Source organism: Daktulosphaira vitifoliae, unplaced genomic scaffold (genome assembly GCF_025091365.1).
Source record: "Daktulosphaira vitifoliae isolate Bord-2020 unplaced genomic scaffold, ASM2509136v1 Scaffold_5, whole genome shotgun sequence".
NCBI classification, from domain to species: domain Eukaryota; kingdom Metazoa; phylum Arthropoda; class Insecta; order Hemiptera; family Phylloxeridae; genus Daktulosphaira; species Daktulosphaira vitifoliae.
Genome location: NW_026099576.1, coordinates 14,398,859 through 14,415,675, shown reverse-complemented (window position 1 = coordinate 14,415,675; position 16,817 = coordinate 14,398,859). Strand labels below are relative to the sequence as shown.

At 26.1% G+C, this 16,817-nt stretch overlaps 1 protein-coding gene across 2 annotated transcripts; it reads right to left on the bottom strand.

Annotated features, from left to right (window-relative positions):
- Nucleotides 1-9,811: 9,811 nt before the first annotated feature.
- LOC126907153 (ribonucleoside-diphosphate reductase subunit M2 B) lies at nt 9,812-13,166 on the bottom strand. Of its 2 annotated transcripts, XR_007704437.1 has the most exons (8): nt 12,934-13,166; nt 12,359-12,463; nt 12,117-12,299; nt 11,824-12,059; nt 11,537-11,765; nt 10,451-10,669; nt 10,164-10,386; nt 9,812-9,996 (listed from the first exon to the last, which is right to left on the bottom strand). XR_007704437.1 is itself a non-coding variant. In XM_050688252.1 (7 exons), the coding sequence occupies exons 1-7, from the start codon at nt 12,982-12,984 to the stop codon at nt 10,225-10,227; spliced, it is 1,185 nt and encodes a 394-aa protein (XP_050544209.1). In that variant the 5' UTR covers nt 12,985-13,166; the 3' UTR covers nt 10,027-10,224. The 2 variants fall into 2 exon arrangements, 1 of the variants encoding a protein (XP_050544209.1); XM_050688252.1 differs by lacking the exon at nt 9,812-9,996 and having other exon boundaries at nt 10,027-10,386.
- Nucleotides 13,167-16,817: the final 3,651 nt, after the last annotated feature.

Below are 16,817 nucleotides of genomic sequence, written 5' to 3'. Positions count from 1 at the left end.
AAAAAAAATGTACAAAAATAAACTCAAAATAACTGAAAATACGGATAAATTTTAGAAGTATAACATTAAAATAGCTCTACACCTTCACTAAATCAACTTATGCCCTTGAAAATTTGTATTAAAACCCTTAAGTATAATATTAATGTGTTTTGCTAAAAAAAAAAAATTTAAGTGACTTTTAAAAAATGATATTTTTGGCTGCCTAAATCGGCGTTTCATTCCACTGTGCGGCGGTACGTCGTCGGCTGTGCAGCACTTGCTGGACTTTGCACCGCGGCGTATAACGCGCGGTGTTGGTCAGTCAAATACTCAAAATTATACAGAAAAAAATAGTGTAGGCGCCGACTGGTGAGCGGGGTGGGGTGAATGCGTTACGACGGTCTAGTCTCAAAGTCATAGACGACGGCATACGCGACATAATAATACGTGCCGCGTGGAGTTACAAACTTACAACATACAAACATACAAACAACATACATGTGAAACTAATATAAGCGTGTTAAAAACAATTGGCTTGGGGCTACCTATAAATTACGTTAATGGGGAAGGAGGGAATCACTGTAATGTGACATAGTGTGACAAGGGGCAAGGGAACAAAAGCTTTGTGATGTCACATGTTAAAATTTAGAATACTAAAACACGAAATTTATATGAAAATAAAAAATTTTCAAACTTAATCTATATTTATAAATAATTAAGCACTCTCGCTATGAGATTATCTCTCACGCAGTGGCAGCTCGTGAATGCTGTTGGTGGAGGTGCAACTTTAAATATAGTACCGCTAGTTCTATGATTATTGCGTTTCGCTAATAGTATACGTTCTCTGAGTGACAGTCACAGTTTTCTCCGTTAAACTATTTTAATATTTTTAATTTATTAAATAATTTTAAAATGAACAAAAAGATTGATCTAGGTAGTCTTTACCGCAGACTTTTTGATGTCTACAGTGTAGCCTATGCTGACAAAAAAAAAAAAACAAATCGTACTTCAAGATGAAGTTAATACCTTATGGAAAAGTTTATTTTTTAATACATGCATAAGTTTGAAAAATGTGTGACGTGAATTAATTCAGTTCTGTATATTTCAATTGTAGAATCTTTTTAAACATTAAAAGTTAATTAGAAATGATTAAAATTATTTATATTTAAGTGATCTATTACAGTGGCGCACCCAAGGGGAGAGCTTCGGGACTGAAGCCCCTCCAAAAAATATTTTTTACATTAAATTAAAAATTATTATAACACATTGTCACAAATATATATATTTTAATACTATAGTATTTACTACTTTGTGTAAAAGATCTGCAAAATTAGTCAAAAATAAAGCAAACCAGCTGGTACTAGTAGTACTTACTTAACTATATCAGTATTAAACCGAAAATTCCAAAAATTAATGATTTGCCCAATCCTCAAAAAATATTTGCTTCACCGTCACAAACATCTAATACTAGTGGTAATTATGAAAATTTTTCTTCTTATGACATATCATTATTTGTCGATAAAAAACTCAACGACCAAGAAAAAATTCAAGTTTTACAAAATGTGTAAGTCCCGAATAATAATTTTAATTTTCCTATTCAACAAATTGGTACTAAAAATAGAAAATTTAATATACATTTATTAACTAAATACAAATGGCTAATATTTTCAAAAATTGAAGATAGTGCTTTTTGTAGAACAGTAATTGACGAGAAAAAAGTCAATTCATTTCGTATTACTATTAATTTTAAATAATTATTTGTATTTTATAGTTGCATTTATTTATTTTAAATAGTACTAATTTTTGAATAAATTATTCAAATGTATAATTAATTTATCAAAATTAATTTATAATTTTATAGAAGAAATCAATTCATTTTTATGTAAATTAAGAGATACTATAATTTCTCGTGAAATTGATCCAAATGAAATGAATCAAAAATTGGTTGAATTTTTAAAATTAGATAAATCTATTATTACCAAGAACTTTGATAAGTGTTGTATAAATTTCCACTCAAGATTGTTTGTATTAGAAAATCTTGAGGTATAAAATGACAAAATATTAATATTAATAATATTTCAATAGTTTTTAGATTGTTCTAACAATTCGATAAAAAAAAACTTAAACTTTAGAAATTTAATTTCTCTTGAATTGACAAGAATGTATATATATACTTTATATTATACCACCAAGATATTTTTCAGTACTATACTTTATTAATTGACCTTTTAGCTTCGATGCGAAGCTGAGAAGGTATTGGTTTTATTAAGATGTTTTTTTTTTTTTTGTGTCTGTTACCACTTTTTCTAAGCTCTCACCGAATCTTTCAACGATACGTCAAAGATCATAAATAGTATCTAGTCGAAGACATTATCCTTAAAAATTGAAAAAATTTCCCTCGTTCCCCGTAAATGGGGGAAACCTCCAAAAAAATTACAAATTTAAAAATCGATAATTTTTTTTATAGATGCTTGATGTCTTTATTTATCATTTGATATATTTTTTCTGTAAATCTGACATTTAACCTGTCCACGGGAGGGGATTAAAAATGACAACTTTTTCACAAAAAAATAACATTTTTAACTTTACTTTTTAAAGTGTTCCTGAAATAATGACACTTTTATATATACCTTAAATTAAAGCTTATGTAATATACTCTATTATGAAAAAAAAAAAATTTGAGACTTAATTTTGTTTTCACGGTGAAAATGGCTACCGAATGCTATTTTTGTGTGAAAATTCTCGATTTTATTTTTTGCATTTTTAACTTTATAATGCTATAACTTATTAAAAAGTGTATGGATCAACACAATTTTTTTATGAGAAATAATATTTTTTAATAATCCCTTTTTCATTCAGGATATTAATAAGGAAATAGCAGTTTATATAGCTTTTGGAATAATCCACCAATTTTTTAAGATTAAACACTATCTAAAGATTTGCATTGGAGCGTTTTTTTTTATAGTGATTTTGATCACTGTCAGATATCATTATACTTGATCCAACTATGCTACGTCACCACTGTGCCGCGAATCCCCTGTGCTGGGTTGGGTTTTATTTTTTTTTTTTAATTATAAAAATTATGTCATTAAATATTATATAATTTATGAGTCCATATCAGTTTAATTGTAATATATTTAAATTTGTTATTATTCCGAATGATTCATTAAAATTGTGAATCTGAGCACTAGCAAATTATTATCTCTTATTTACAATATAAAAAGTTAACAATTTGGTGCAGGCTTATTTGTTAGAGGAATTAAAACTTAATAAAAGACGAAAATACTCACTTTTCAATAAAAATTGAGAATATATAATTGTGATTGAACAGTAAGTAATATACAACACAACATTAATTCTTAATTTGCACAATGTTTTTTGCGCAGTGTACTTTAGCATTATTTGTGATATTTACGGATGTAGAATTATTATTAATGAATTATTATACCCTGTGGATAGGGGATAAGAATACTTCCACGGCCCCTCTGCCAGTCGTAAGAGGCGACTAATGAGGTTGTGTTAGGTCGACAGCCGGCGTAAAAATCTTTGTCAAAAAAGTATGAGGAATTCTGAACAAAACTTAGGCGGACTGTCCCATCTCGGATGTACGGGGGGACAACAGAAAGTAGTTAAAAACGTTACTAAGTTAATAGTGCTAAATGTTTTACCGTACTCGCTGTCGAAACGTCTGATATTTCCTCAATCGAACAATTCTCATTATGTGTAAGATATATTGAGTGTATTGATGAAAAAAATTTTAAAATAGTTGAACAATTTTTAAAATTTGTATCAGTAGAATCAACTTCGGGTCAAAATTTAGCAGATATACTTTTAACAACATTGAATGCGTGTGGTATCAACATAAATTATTCACGTGGACAAGTCTACAATGGGGCTACAGCAATGAGTGGCAAATTTAAAGGTGTCCAAGCATCTATAACAGAAAAATATCCAACTGTTCTCTATGTTCATTGTGTTTCACACAGCTTAAATTTGGCTTTATCTAATGCTGTTGATGTAGTATCTATTAGGAATAGTTTTGGTGTAGTAGAAAAAGTATACCCGTTATTTAATACACCAAAACGTCAAATTTTTTTAAAAAATCAAATTTAAATTTTAGTTTCTGATATTAATAAAACCTAACTAGTTCAGCTATGTCCAACTAGAAGGGTTGAGTGACACGATTCAATAATAGTATTCAACCAACTTTTATTACCTGTAGTGGCGGCGTTAGAAGAAATTCAATCGTGGAACTGTAAGGACTCATTATCTTGTGCATTTTTACTTTTAAACAGTATTCGCCAATCTACATTTATAATTTCATTACTTTGTTCAGAGAAATTATTAGCATACACTTCACCAATAAGTAAAATACTTTAAACGATAGATATAGATCTTTCTACTGCAGTTAACCAAGTAGGAAGTGTAGTGTCTATTCTCCATCAGCTTAGAAGTAACGCCGAAAATGAATTTAAGCTTTTATTTTTATAAGCACAACAAATTGCCTCTAATTTAGACTTTACACTATCCACACCTAGACTAACGAAACACCAATCTAAACGATGTTATGCACCATCAAAAAATATTAAAGAATATTATAGACGTTAAATTTTTATTCCATGGATTGATTCATTTCTTAATAGTCTTTCTCATCGATTTATAAAACACAAAAATCTTCTCACAAGTTTTAAATGTCTTACCTACCAGACTTAATCCAACCAATGAACAAATTTCAAGTTTTAAAAATCTTTTCGAATTTTATGAAAAAGATAAGCAACAAAATAGTTTTTCGGTCGCAAAGGCCGAATTCGAATTGTGGTACGAAAAATTCAAAAATGGTTGCTATACTTTACCGCTAAACGCAATCGATGGTTTAAATTTACGTGATTTAAAAATATTTGAATCAGTATTTATACTTTTGAAAATATTTGCAATTTTATCAGTAAGTACAAGTACGGCTGAGAGATCATTTTCCACACTACGGCAAATTAAAACCTACCTCAAAAATACTATGGAACAATCACGATTAAATGGACTGGCAAATCTTCACATACATCGAGAAATATAAATTAAAGATTCCGAAGTATTACCAGTTCTATTTGAAAAGGGACCCAGAAAAATTATATTTTAAATTAATTGGTCATAATATTTTATTGAAAATATTAAATACAGCATGCTATGTAATTTTTGGTAGTAATAATAATAATAAAAATGTTAAAAAATGAATAGTAATTGCTTTCTATTGTGTGTAAGGAAAATGTTTAAACCCCTCCCAAACAAACATCCTGGGCGCGCACATGATCTATACGATAAAAATGAAAAAAAAATTGAGGTTTTCTAATAAATTTACTGTAAATAGTAATTATAAAATTTGCTGACTGCATGTTAATCTTAACAATTTTATTTTTTTCGATTTAATGATGTCAATTTCAAACTTGTAAATTGAGCTAAAAGTTATGGTAATAAATTCATTTTTATTTATTATAAACTTTCACTTTAAAGGACGAAATTATTACTTTTAACATATTAAAAATAAAAATCAATAATAATTTGAAAAGAATTAATTGTAAAAATTATATTATATATAATTAAAAATATTTTGCTTTTGTAATTATCCAACAATTACTTAGAATTCAACACTATCTACAGATTTGCATCGAAGCGTTTCTAATGATAGTGATTTTAATCAATCAGTTGTGCAAAAGAGTGGTGGTATTGACGAGGATGTAAGACACAGAATTAAGTGTGGGTGGTTGAAGTGAAGAGAAGCGTCTGGCATCTTATGCGATAAAAGAATTCCAATGAGGCTGAAAGGTAAATTCTACAAGATTGTAATGAGACCAGTTATGATGTATAATGATATCTGACAGTGATTAAAATCACTATAAAAAAAAAAACGCTTCGATGCAAATCTTTAAATATTGTTTAATTTTAAAAAATTGGTGGATTATTCCAAAAGCTATATGATCTGCTAGTTCCTTATATTAATATCCTGATTAAGATAAAGTATGTCGTATGAAAGAGGGATTATTAAAAAATATTTTTTCTCATAAAAAAATTGTGTTGATCCATACATTTTTCAAATAATTATAGCATAATAAAATTAAAAATGTAAAATACAAAATCGAACATTTTCACACAAAAATAGCATTTGGTAGCCATTTTCACCGTGAAGATAAAATAAAGTCCGAACATTTTTTTTTTCATGATAAAGTATATTACATTAGCTTTAATTTAAGATATATAAAAGTGTCAGACCTTCCTGAACATTTTCAAAAATCAAGTTGAAAAAATTGATTTTTTGTGAAAAAATTGTCATTTTGAATCCCCTCCTGTGGGCAAGTAAAGGGTCACATATAAAAAAAAAATATACCAAATGAAAGGTAAAGACATCATGCATCTATAAAAAAAAAAATTATATTGATATGTTCATTTTTGAAAAAGTTACGGCAGTTTTTAGTAAAAAAAATTGAAAAAAATTCGAAAATTAGCGATTTTTATAAATTTGTAATTTTTTTAGAGGTTTCCCCCATTTACGGGGAACGAGGGAAATTTTTTCAATTTTTAAGGGTAATGTCTTCGACTAGATACGATTTGTGATCTTTTGACGTATCGTTGAAAGAAATCCGTTCGGTGAGAGCTGAGAAAAAGTGGTAACAGACACAAAAAAAAAAAAAACATAGTAAAACCAATACCTTCTCAGCTTCGCATCGAAGCTAAAATTAGTCATATTTAAATTTTTTTGTTTCTTTGAAGTGAGAAAAATAACTTTAAAATTTGAACTAGCTAAATTTCCATTTTTATTAAGTGACGAATGAGACGTACTGTTTTTGAGACGGTAACACTTGGGTCTTTTACGACTGTGGCAATGAATTTTTTTTTAATTCTTTTTGAGTTAAAAAAAATGTTTAGCCAATTTTTTCATGTCACGAAAGCTACGAACTGTTGCCGAGTCGGTAACACTTGTTTTTTACATGCCTAGGATGCGAGGTTCAAATCCGTCTGTGGCCAATAAAATTTTGCATTTTTTTTGTGTTAGAATAAAATCTTCAAATAATTTGATTTTTATCTCATTTAGATTCAATAACTTCAATAAATATCAAGGATTCCATTACTGTAGTCTCCTCTCGTGAGAAGAAATTCATATTAATATTATTTTACTATGTGTTTTTTTTTTGTAGCTATCATTTATTTTCTCATCTCTCATTAGACCTACTTTTTTGACAAATTTTTTTTTTTAAATTAAACACTATCAACAGATTTGCATCGAAGCGTTTTTTATGATAGTGATTTTTTATTCATTATTTGTTTATATATATTGAAATTAAATTAAAGCGCGAAAGAAATGAGAATCAAATTCAAATTGTATGTACATTATGGAAAAAGTAGTTGGTTATTACTAATTAATAATTTTATGAGATAATGGGTCTCAAACCCTGATTTTTACCTATAAGATGGTTGAGCTAATTTTAAGTTAAAATTTCTAATCATTCAATAGTTTGATTCCTTTTTTCTTCTGTTAAAATTTTAGATTCTCAATACATACCCAATAGTTACACAAAAAGTAATTTATTTGGTTATTTGATATTTATAAAATATTTTTCTATTAAATTGTTTAATATGTTTACTAATTATATTTAAATATATTAATTATTATTGAAATAAAGAGTAAATTTAAAATCTAAAAAAACTATTTTTTTATTATTAACATCAACACATAGATTTATTTATGTGTTAATTTAGGTATACAAATACAATGTAGGTATTATCAATGTTTAATGTTTAGTGCATGCAGTGAGAAAAATAGGTCTCTTCTCTCGTATATTTCAACATTTTCTTGTATGCAATTACAGGTCTATTCTTGAATGAATATTGTCCTAAAAACTGACATATTATGTATAATCTAGTCTCATTTATTTAAAATTTTACTCATTGTGTCAACGCTGTGTCCTGTGATTACAATAAATCTTGTACACAAAATCGAAAATTTTGAAACACTTTATTTAATTTAAGAAGGTATTTTATTTCATTTTAAATAGAATAAATCAAGTGTTATTTGGGATTTTTTTCAACTTGAAGCAGTTAATATTCATGTAAAGTGTGGACTTTGTCGTATAAAATTAAAACATAATCATTCTTCGACTTCAAATTTAATTAGACATATTAAATCTAAGCATACATTAGTAAATTTATTAAATAGACTCATGTAATAGAAGAGACGATTGATGACCCAAATATTACTCCATCAACTTCTACTTCTGTAGGTTAAATCTATATATCACAATTCGCATGATTCAGAATTTATTGATAAGACGTTGTAAACTAATTTCAATTTTTAGTAGTCCACACTGAGTCATTGAGTCACAGTACCATGGCACACTGATTCAGCTCATTCAGTTCACCTAAAAGAGTCAACTCAAAGAGTTGACTCACTCACGAATTACCCATCCCTATTATTTTATAATATGGACAACGCGTTGCACAATCAGAACGTAGTAGTACACGAAACGTCATAATATTATATGGTTTTATACTTTTATCGAAACAAAAATTCATCGTACATTTTTATGAATTAAACTGTATACACTATTCCGTATACGAATTGGAAATTCGAGTTTTTTAAAATGCGATCAGGAACGTTCGATAGTGTGGGAGCAAAGTGAGAAGTATTATTCGCCCTAATATTAGTGCAACATTAATGATTCGTCAATATCTAGATTATCTTCATTGAATGAAGAATGAATGAAATGAATATCTTCATTTGCAACGTGGAAAAAATTGCTTAGAATTTTGGAAGCAACATAAATATACTTTCCCTGAGTTATACAAACTGCAATTAAAATATTTATGACTTCCTGCAACTTCAGTTCCAAGGGAGAGAGTATTTTCCAAAGCTGGATTGTTAACTAATACTCGTAGAAATAGGCAGTCACCAAAAAATTTAGACTATATCACATTTTTAAATAGTAACTTAAATATGGTGTAATATTTATTTTCAATCAAAGTTTTAATAATTATTTTCATTTTTAAGTTTTCAACAATTGTTTGTTATAAGCCTAACACAATGAAACGTCAATTGTTTTATTTTAAAAAGTATTTTGTTTTTATATTATAATTTATAATGATAAATGTAATTTGTTATTTCAATTAAAATTATATAAACTGTTATTATTTTTTTCCAGTAATATTTTCCAAAAACTTTGAATTTTGTTAAATCACTAGTTAGACATCTTTTAAACATGTCATTATTAGATTTTGTTACTTCAAGTACCTTGACTATTCTCATAGTAGAAATTTCAGAATATTTTTTTGTATTAAAAAAAAATTATTTGTTACATTTATTAATGTTAATGCTCTAAATTTAAGATTGCATTACCTCACTGAATAAATTGTTTAATAAATTAAATACATAAAAATTATAAACATAAACCAAAATTTTCATATAATACCTCAGGAGAGATTTAATTTGTCAATATCAAATTACTACTCTTTAAAAAATGTAATAGACTATTCCTGGGACAATTTCAGCATAATTAAAGAATGAAATTATATATATAAAATCAAATATTTTCTTTAGAAAGTGGAAAAAAGAATTGATAAATATATATTTAATCCTAGAGTCTAAATTATTCAATAGTAAATGTTTAAGTACTATCTGAGTAGATCTATCAATGTATATTAACTAGTAATGGACTAATCTATATTTAATTTAGTATTTGCCTGGAATTTTAAACCAATTGTTAACACTCAATATTAAGTCAAACTAGTTTGACATGAATGGTTAGGACAAAAATACCTCAGAAATAATATGGAATCATAAAACACAAAGATACTATCTTACTTTACATCACATTTTTATTATAAAAATCTTCACTTATAAAACTATATATACAGAATTTTATTTAAAATAATTTGTCCAAATAAAAATGTAGACCATTACTACAATTGTTATTAAATAAATATACACATATTTTTAATTATTGGTTTTCAAATAATTGAATCAGTTCAAAATTATACCTAAAAAAGAAATTAACATAGAGAACAAGTAAAAACCCAATACATTATTTTTAATTAGTGTAAAATAATTAACTAATTGTTAAGCAAAAAATAAGACTATCCATAAGATATAGTAAGTTTAAAGTACAAACATAGAATAATTTTTAATAACACATAAAATTTAATACCATAGAGATAACTATTTAATGGGGTTCAATAAATAAAAATCTTCACAAAAGAATTTCATTTTCAAAAATCTTCATTTGTAATGTCCATAGTTGCAATATTAGGAATGTCTGGGATGGCAACAGATGCTTTTTGATAATCACCAACTCTTTTTTCAAAGAAATTAGTTTTACCTTGTTGAGATATGAGATCCATAAATGGGAATGGGTTAGATGATTTGAAAATCTAGAAAAAATATGTTTATGGTTTAAATTTTCATGTACTATATTTACTTAAATATTAATGTTACCTTTGGACATCCTAATTCTGTTAATAATCTATCAGCAACAAATTCAATGTATGTAGCCATTTTTTCACAGTTCATACCAACCATTTTAACTGGTAATGCATTTGTTAAAAAATCTTGTTCAATAGTTACAGCTTCTCGAATAATATTTATAATAACATCTTGAGGTGGCTTTTGATTTAAATGTTTAAACAAAAGACATGCAAAATCTGTATGTAATCCCTAAAAAATTAAGTATATATCCTATGAATATGAAATACTTAATATCATAAATATGCTAGGGGTTTCTTAACACAGTACAGTATATTTTATAAGATTTGGTTATATATATAAATACATTTGTACAAATGAAAGGCGTTTAAATTTTTTGGTAGAGAATATTTTTTTTAGTTTTGGGATTACTAAGCATATCTAATCACCACCAGAAAACCTATTACATGAATACAGAAATCTAAAATAAATTAGCTTATCAATAATAATAATATAAAAAAAAAAGTTGAAATTAAAATTTTATTTATAATTAATATATCTTTAATACATTTTTTTCTAGGAAGTATTTGAAAACATTAATGCATTCATAAGATGTTTTTTTTTAAATAAAATTACTAAAAAAAAACAAGATGATTAGGAATACCTAAAAAAGAAAACATTTTTCAATTCAATATTAACCGGACCATTTTGTAAATTTTCTAAAATAACCATATCATTGTAACCCTAAAATGGTCATGAGGGACTAGAACCACCGGAAGTATATATGGAGTCAACACTGATTTTCAGCATCAAAACAAATTTAGAACTATATTAAATTTTGTTAAAAATGATAAATTTATAAATTATTGGTATACAAATAATTAATTAAAAATATCATCATTATCATATCCTTAGCCTCTATCCTGACTAGTTGGGTTTAGATCTATCTTACAAATAGGATTTTTACAACCTGATACAACTTTAATATATTAAAAAGTAATCTACCAGTAAGAAGCAAATTAATTTCCAATAGCTTAATTATTAATACAGGTTAACTGTAGGAAACTATATTTAATCAAACAAAAATAAATATTATTAAATAAAGTTTTAAATACTTACCTCATCTCTAGAAATTAGTTCATTACTGAAAGTTAAACCTGGCATAAGTCCTCTTTTCTTTAACCAAAATACTGCAGCAAAACTTCCTGAAAAAAAAATTCCTTCAACAGCAGCAAAGGCAACAAGTCTTTCACCAAAAGTTGCCTGATTGTCACAAATCCATTTAAGGGCCCAATCTGCCTTTTTTTTTACACAAGGCATTGTTTCTATTGCATTAAATAAGAAGTCCCTAAAAAATCAAACATTAATTAAAGGTTATAAACTAGAATGATATATTTTTAACTTACTTTTGCTTTGGGTCTTGAATATATGTGTCAATTAAAAGGCTATACATTTCAGAATGAATATTTTCCATCATAATTTGAAAACCGTAGAAGCAACGAGCTTCAGTTATTTGGACTTCTTGAGAAAATCTTTCAACAAGATTTTCATTTACAATTCCATCAGAAGCAGCAAAAAAAGCTAATACATGTGATATGAAATGACGTTCATCATCTGTTAATTTTACCCAATCATCAAGATCCTATAAAAATAGTCATATTAAAAATATGTACAGAATATAATGTTATATTTAGTTTACATTTTTCAAGTTTACTTCTTCAACATTCCAAAATGATGCTTCCTGTTTTTTGTACATAGCCCATATATCATCATATATAATAGGAAAGATAACGAATCGTCTAGGGTTATCTTTAAGCAATGGTTCCATGGCGCTATCAAAGTTAGTTCTGTATTTGGCCAATGAATCCATGAATTCAGACACCTATAGCAAATTAACAATTTTATTATATTGTAATTAAATACAATTTATTAATTTAATACTTGAACATTTTCTTGAGATCTTGATTTTACCAATATATTTGTATGTACTTCATTTAATACTTGAATAGGAGATTTGATCGATTTACCTTTATGAAATTCATTTTGCTATATATACAAAAACATCAGCAAATTAATTATATATATTTTACATGTATTCAAATGAAAAACTGTTCTATGAAAAAATGTTAGAATGTTGTTAAAGGGCAACTAGGTCATTTTCCTGGTTCCCTTTGAAAATTTTGACCTTAATAAATCTCTAAACTATAAAATAATAAATTAGGAAGTACACATAAATAACACAACTTTTTAACTTCTTAATTCAACATAAATTAATTGAATTCTCTTAAAATTAAGATAAGCCAATATTTAATTTAGATTTATATTAAAAATGATTTATTATTAAAAAGATTATTAACAAGTTATGAAAACAGTATGAGAATTTAAATAATATCATCAAATTATGAAACTTTATAAGGTCTTTAACTTAACCAAAATACTTTTGGCGCCAAAAAAACAAAGACTACTCTTCTAATTAAACGCATACACGTTTTAAAAACTTGAACAAAAAACTTTACCAAATGTTGTGGTGTGTCAATAACATTTTCTTTATTAATGATGGAATTCATTGTACAAGTTAAATTAATTGATTGAGATTTTCTTCAAAAATGTTAGTGGATTTCAACTGTATAACAATAAAATCAGTAAAATTTGAACACAGCCAACACTTTCAGCCGTTAAACATTAAATGGCGACATGTAGAATTCAATCGCACTTTGTATTACACTCCACTACACAATTATTACAGTATACCACCCACCGGGAAAAAGGGGCGAGGACATGAATACACGTACAAAGACTTCATGATTTTTATTTGTTAATTTACGCGGCAAAGTCATTTACTATCACCAAATGCAATATTTCAGATAACACATCTGATGAATTCAGCTTATACAAATAAGAGGTTAGCATTTACAATAACTCTAGAGGCCAAATTAAATCATAAATATCTTAATAATTTCATCTTACAATAATATTTATGATGTTTTTTAATACATAAAAGATTTATACATTAAATTTAATGACATTGTATTTATTTCACTAAAAATTGAATATTGTGTATAATGATATTTCTATCAATTTAATTTTTTTAACGCGCTTTAATTAAATAGACACTCAAGTTAATTAATCATTTTTATTATATTTTACATATAATTAAAATTTATCTATTCATATTGTAGGTTTATGATATAGAGCACCTTAATTTAAGAGATGTCAATTTGAAAGAATAAGTATACCTCAATTTTTTTTTTTTAATCGTAATTTCATAATTTATAAAAGACATCTAAATAGGGAACGAAAAAAGAAAATATTTAAATATTTATAAAATACAGTTTTTATTCATCAAAAATTTTAATATCTCAAATTTAGTTAATAATTTTTTAACGAACATATAATAATTTATCATAAAATATTATCAATAATAACAAACGAATAAACACTGAGAACATGTTATCACTAACATTTTTATGTTTCAAGTTATTATAACTAATTTATAGATATGACAAACTATTTTTGTGTTTATTAGTCATTAAATGTATATGTATTTATATGTGTATTATATGTATAATTTGTTTAACGCTAGTTACTCGATTTCTTTTAAAATAATATTTTTTTTCACTTTGTTAGTTACATATGAATATCAATTTCTTTTTATAAAATATTTTTTATGTTCATCCCTTATGTCTTATTAGGATGTCAACTTAATTTTTTTAAATAATAATATAAATATTATCTAACTTATAAAATAGAAAATAATTGAATAAACTGAAAAAATGGCTGGTTGATAACAACTTTTAGAATAGAATTTTTAAATTTTTTTAGGTTGAATTTTTTTATTGTTTAACGGTTCTGTACAACTTTTAAAAAAAATTCTTTAATTTATTTAAGGAATAAGTAACAATTGTTTCCTCCATTCACATAAATATAAAGATAACATTTCATGTTATTTTAAACTTATTAGCTTCGATGCGAAGCTGAGAAGGTATTAATTTTACTATGATGTGTTTTTTTTTTTTTTTTTTATTTTTTTTTGTGTCTTTTACCAATTTTTTTCAGCTCTCACCAAACCGATTTCTTTTAATGATACGTCAAAAGACCACAAATCGTATCTAGTCGAAGACATTACTTTCAAAAATTAAAAAATTTTCCTCGTTCCCCGTAAATGGGGGAAATCTCCAAAAAAATTACAAATTTAAAAATCCCTAATTTTCGATATTTTTCCAATTTTTTTTTACTTAAAACTGCCATAACCTTTTCAATAATGATTATAACAATGTAATTTTTTTATAGATGTTTAATGTCTTTACCTATTTGATATATTTTTTTTGTAAATGTGACCCTTTACCTGTCCACGGCAGAGGATTAAAAATGACATCTTTTTCACAAAAAATTAACATTTTTAACTTAACTTTTTAAAGTGTTCCTGAAATAATGACACTTTTATATATACCTTAAATTAAAGCTTATGTAATATACTTTATTATGAAAAAAAACAAATTTGGGACTTAATTTTGTTTTCACGGTGAAAATGGCTACCGTATACTATTTTTGTGTTAAATTTCTCGATTTTATATTTTACATTTTTAACATTAAAATGCTATAACTTTTTGAAAAATGTATGGATCAATACAATTTTTTTATGAGAAATAATATTTATTCTTTCATTTGACATACTTTTTTTTTAAATCTGACCATTGCCCTTAATATAGGAGGGGTTCAAAATTTAAAAATGCATATAGAAAGTAGAACTTTTTCAATTTAATTTTTGAAAGTATTCCAGAATTACTGACACTTTTATAGTTATCTTAAATTAAAGCATATGTATATTCAAATTCTGTAAGAACTGAAACTAACAAATTACGTGAACGATTTCAGTTTTGTGAGAAAGTGATAGAAATATTTAATGGTAACCCCGCTTTTATTGATAGTCTGTTGTTATCAGACGAGGCTTATTTTTATGTCAATAGATATGTAAATAAGTAGAATACTGGTATAGGACACCTGAAAATCTTTATGATTTTTTCTTTGGAGACCATCTTAAAAGTAAAGTATACAACATTCATCCAATAACACTTTTCTCCAATTGAAAACAAAAATTCAATTAAAAATTGTTTTGATTCCCATGGAGATGTCACGAAAGTTATGTAAAACTCTACGCACGATTTCAAGAATGCATTCAGAGAAACTGACACCATCTTATTGACATTATTTTCTGAACATGGGATTTTAGTGTTTTGAACTTTGAATGGCATATTTCCATAATAAATATTTAAAATAATTTTTTAAAACACTTATGAGAGTTATATAAAATTTTCCGTTACCCTGCCCCACCTGTACGTACATTTATCTAAAGACCTTATGCTATTTTTTGCTAACATGTTTTCTTACTAGTGTCATAAACGGCATTTTTAATGTGTTAACTCTTAATAGTCTTTTAATTTAAATGTTAAGATTATATTTTAATGATGTTTTCTGATTTATAAATATTAACCTCGTATTAAGTTGTTATTGCTGTAATCTTAAAATATAAAAGGTGACTTGACCACGAAAGAAATGATCAGTACTCATAGTGAACGTTACATTGTAGTATTTACTTTGACTCTTCCAAGTGGCTGGAAACGGGCGTAGAATACCCTGCTTCACCATACAAGGTTGATTCTATATATTTCCTGTTATCTTTAATATTTAAAAAGACATAAAAAAAAACTAAAACTTTTTTTTTAATTTTCAAATCTTTTAAGGTATGTTAACCTAGAACACTCAAAATTTACCAAAGTTGTTTTATTTACTTCAAATAACAAAATGCAGAGTAAAGACTTTCGTATTTTGATAATTGATTAAATAAGGACTACCCTAATATTCATAAAAGAATTCATAAGGTCTTTAAAAATGCTTATTCGCAGATGATGCTTGTAGTACCCAGGTATTCATTGCGAAATTTACAAACTTAAAGTAATTAGCTTTTGAAATACTTAAAAGCAAGTAAAATTTAAAAAAAATCAAAGTGGCTAATTTTATTACTTCTTTATTAAAGAAATATTTTTATAAAAATATATATAATCTTAAATCATTTATTAACGGGGAAGAGGAGTGGAAAATTTGAACGTATGATTCGCATTATACTGAGTAACAAAAGCAGGTCTAAGAAAAATAGTAATGAACCCAAAAAATAAGTTCTAAATCACAATTTTATAGCTTGAATTATTGTTCATATGGACTACATAAATTAAAAAGATTTTTTTTAAATGTGTAGTGTAAATGAAACAGGTTTTAAAATCATTAAACTATACTTAGTGACTTCCATAAAAAATTCATTTCTGAATTAGTGACTGCTATATAGTAAAATCACCAATTAAATGTTTCATTTAATTTACAATATTTTAATTTCATCTGTAAAAAA

Bases quoted from the DNA above. Each gene is read 5' to 3' on its own strand.
- LOC126907153 (XM_050688252.1), bottom strand. From the start codon at position 12,984: ATGAATTCCATCATTAATAAAGAAAATGTTATTGACACACCACAACAT. The intron at 12,300-12,358 runs GTATTAAATTAA...AATTTGCTATAG, and splicing joins GATCTCAAGAAAATGTTCAA to GTGTCTGAATTCATGGATTC. The intron at 10,387-10,450 runs GTAACATTAATA...TATTTTTTCTAG, and splicing joins CAGAATTAGGATGTCCAAAG to ATTTTCAAATCATCTAACCC.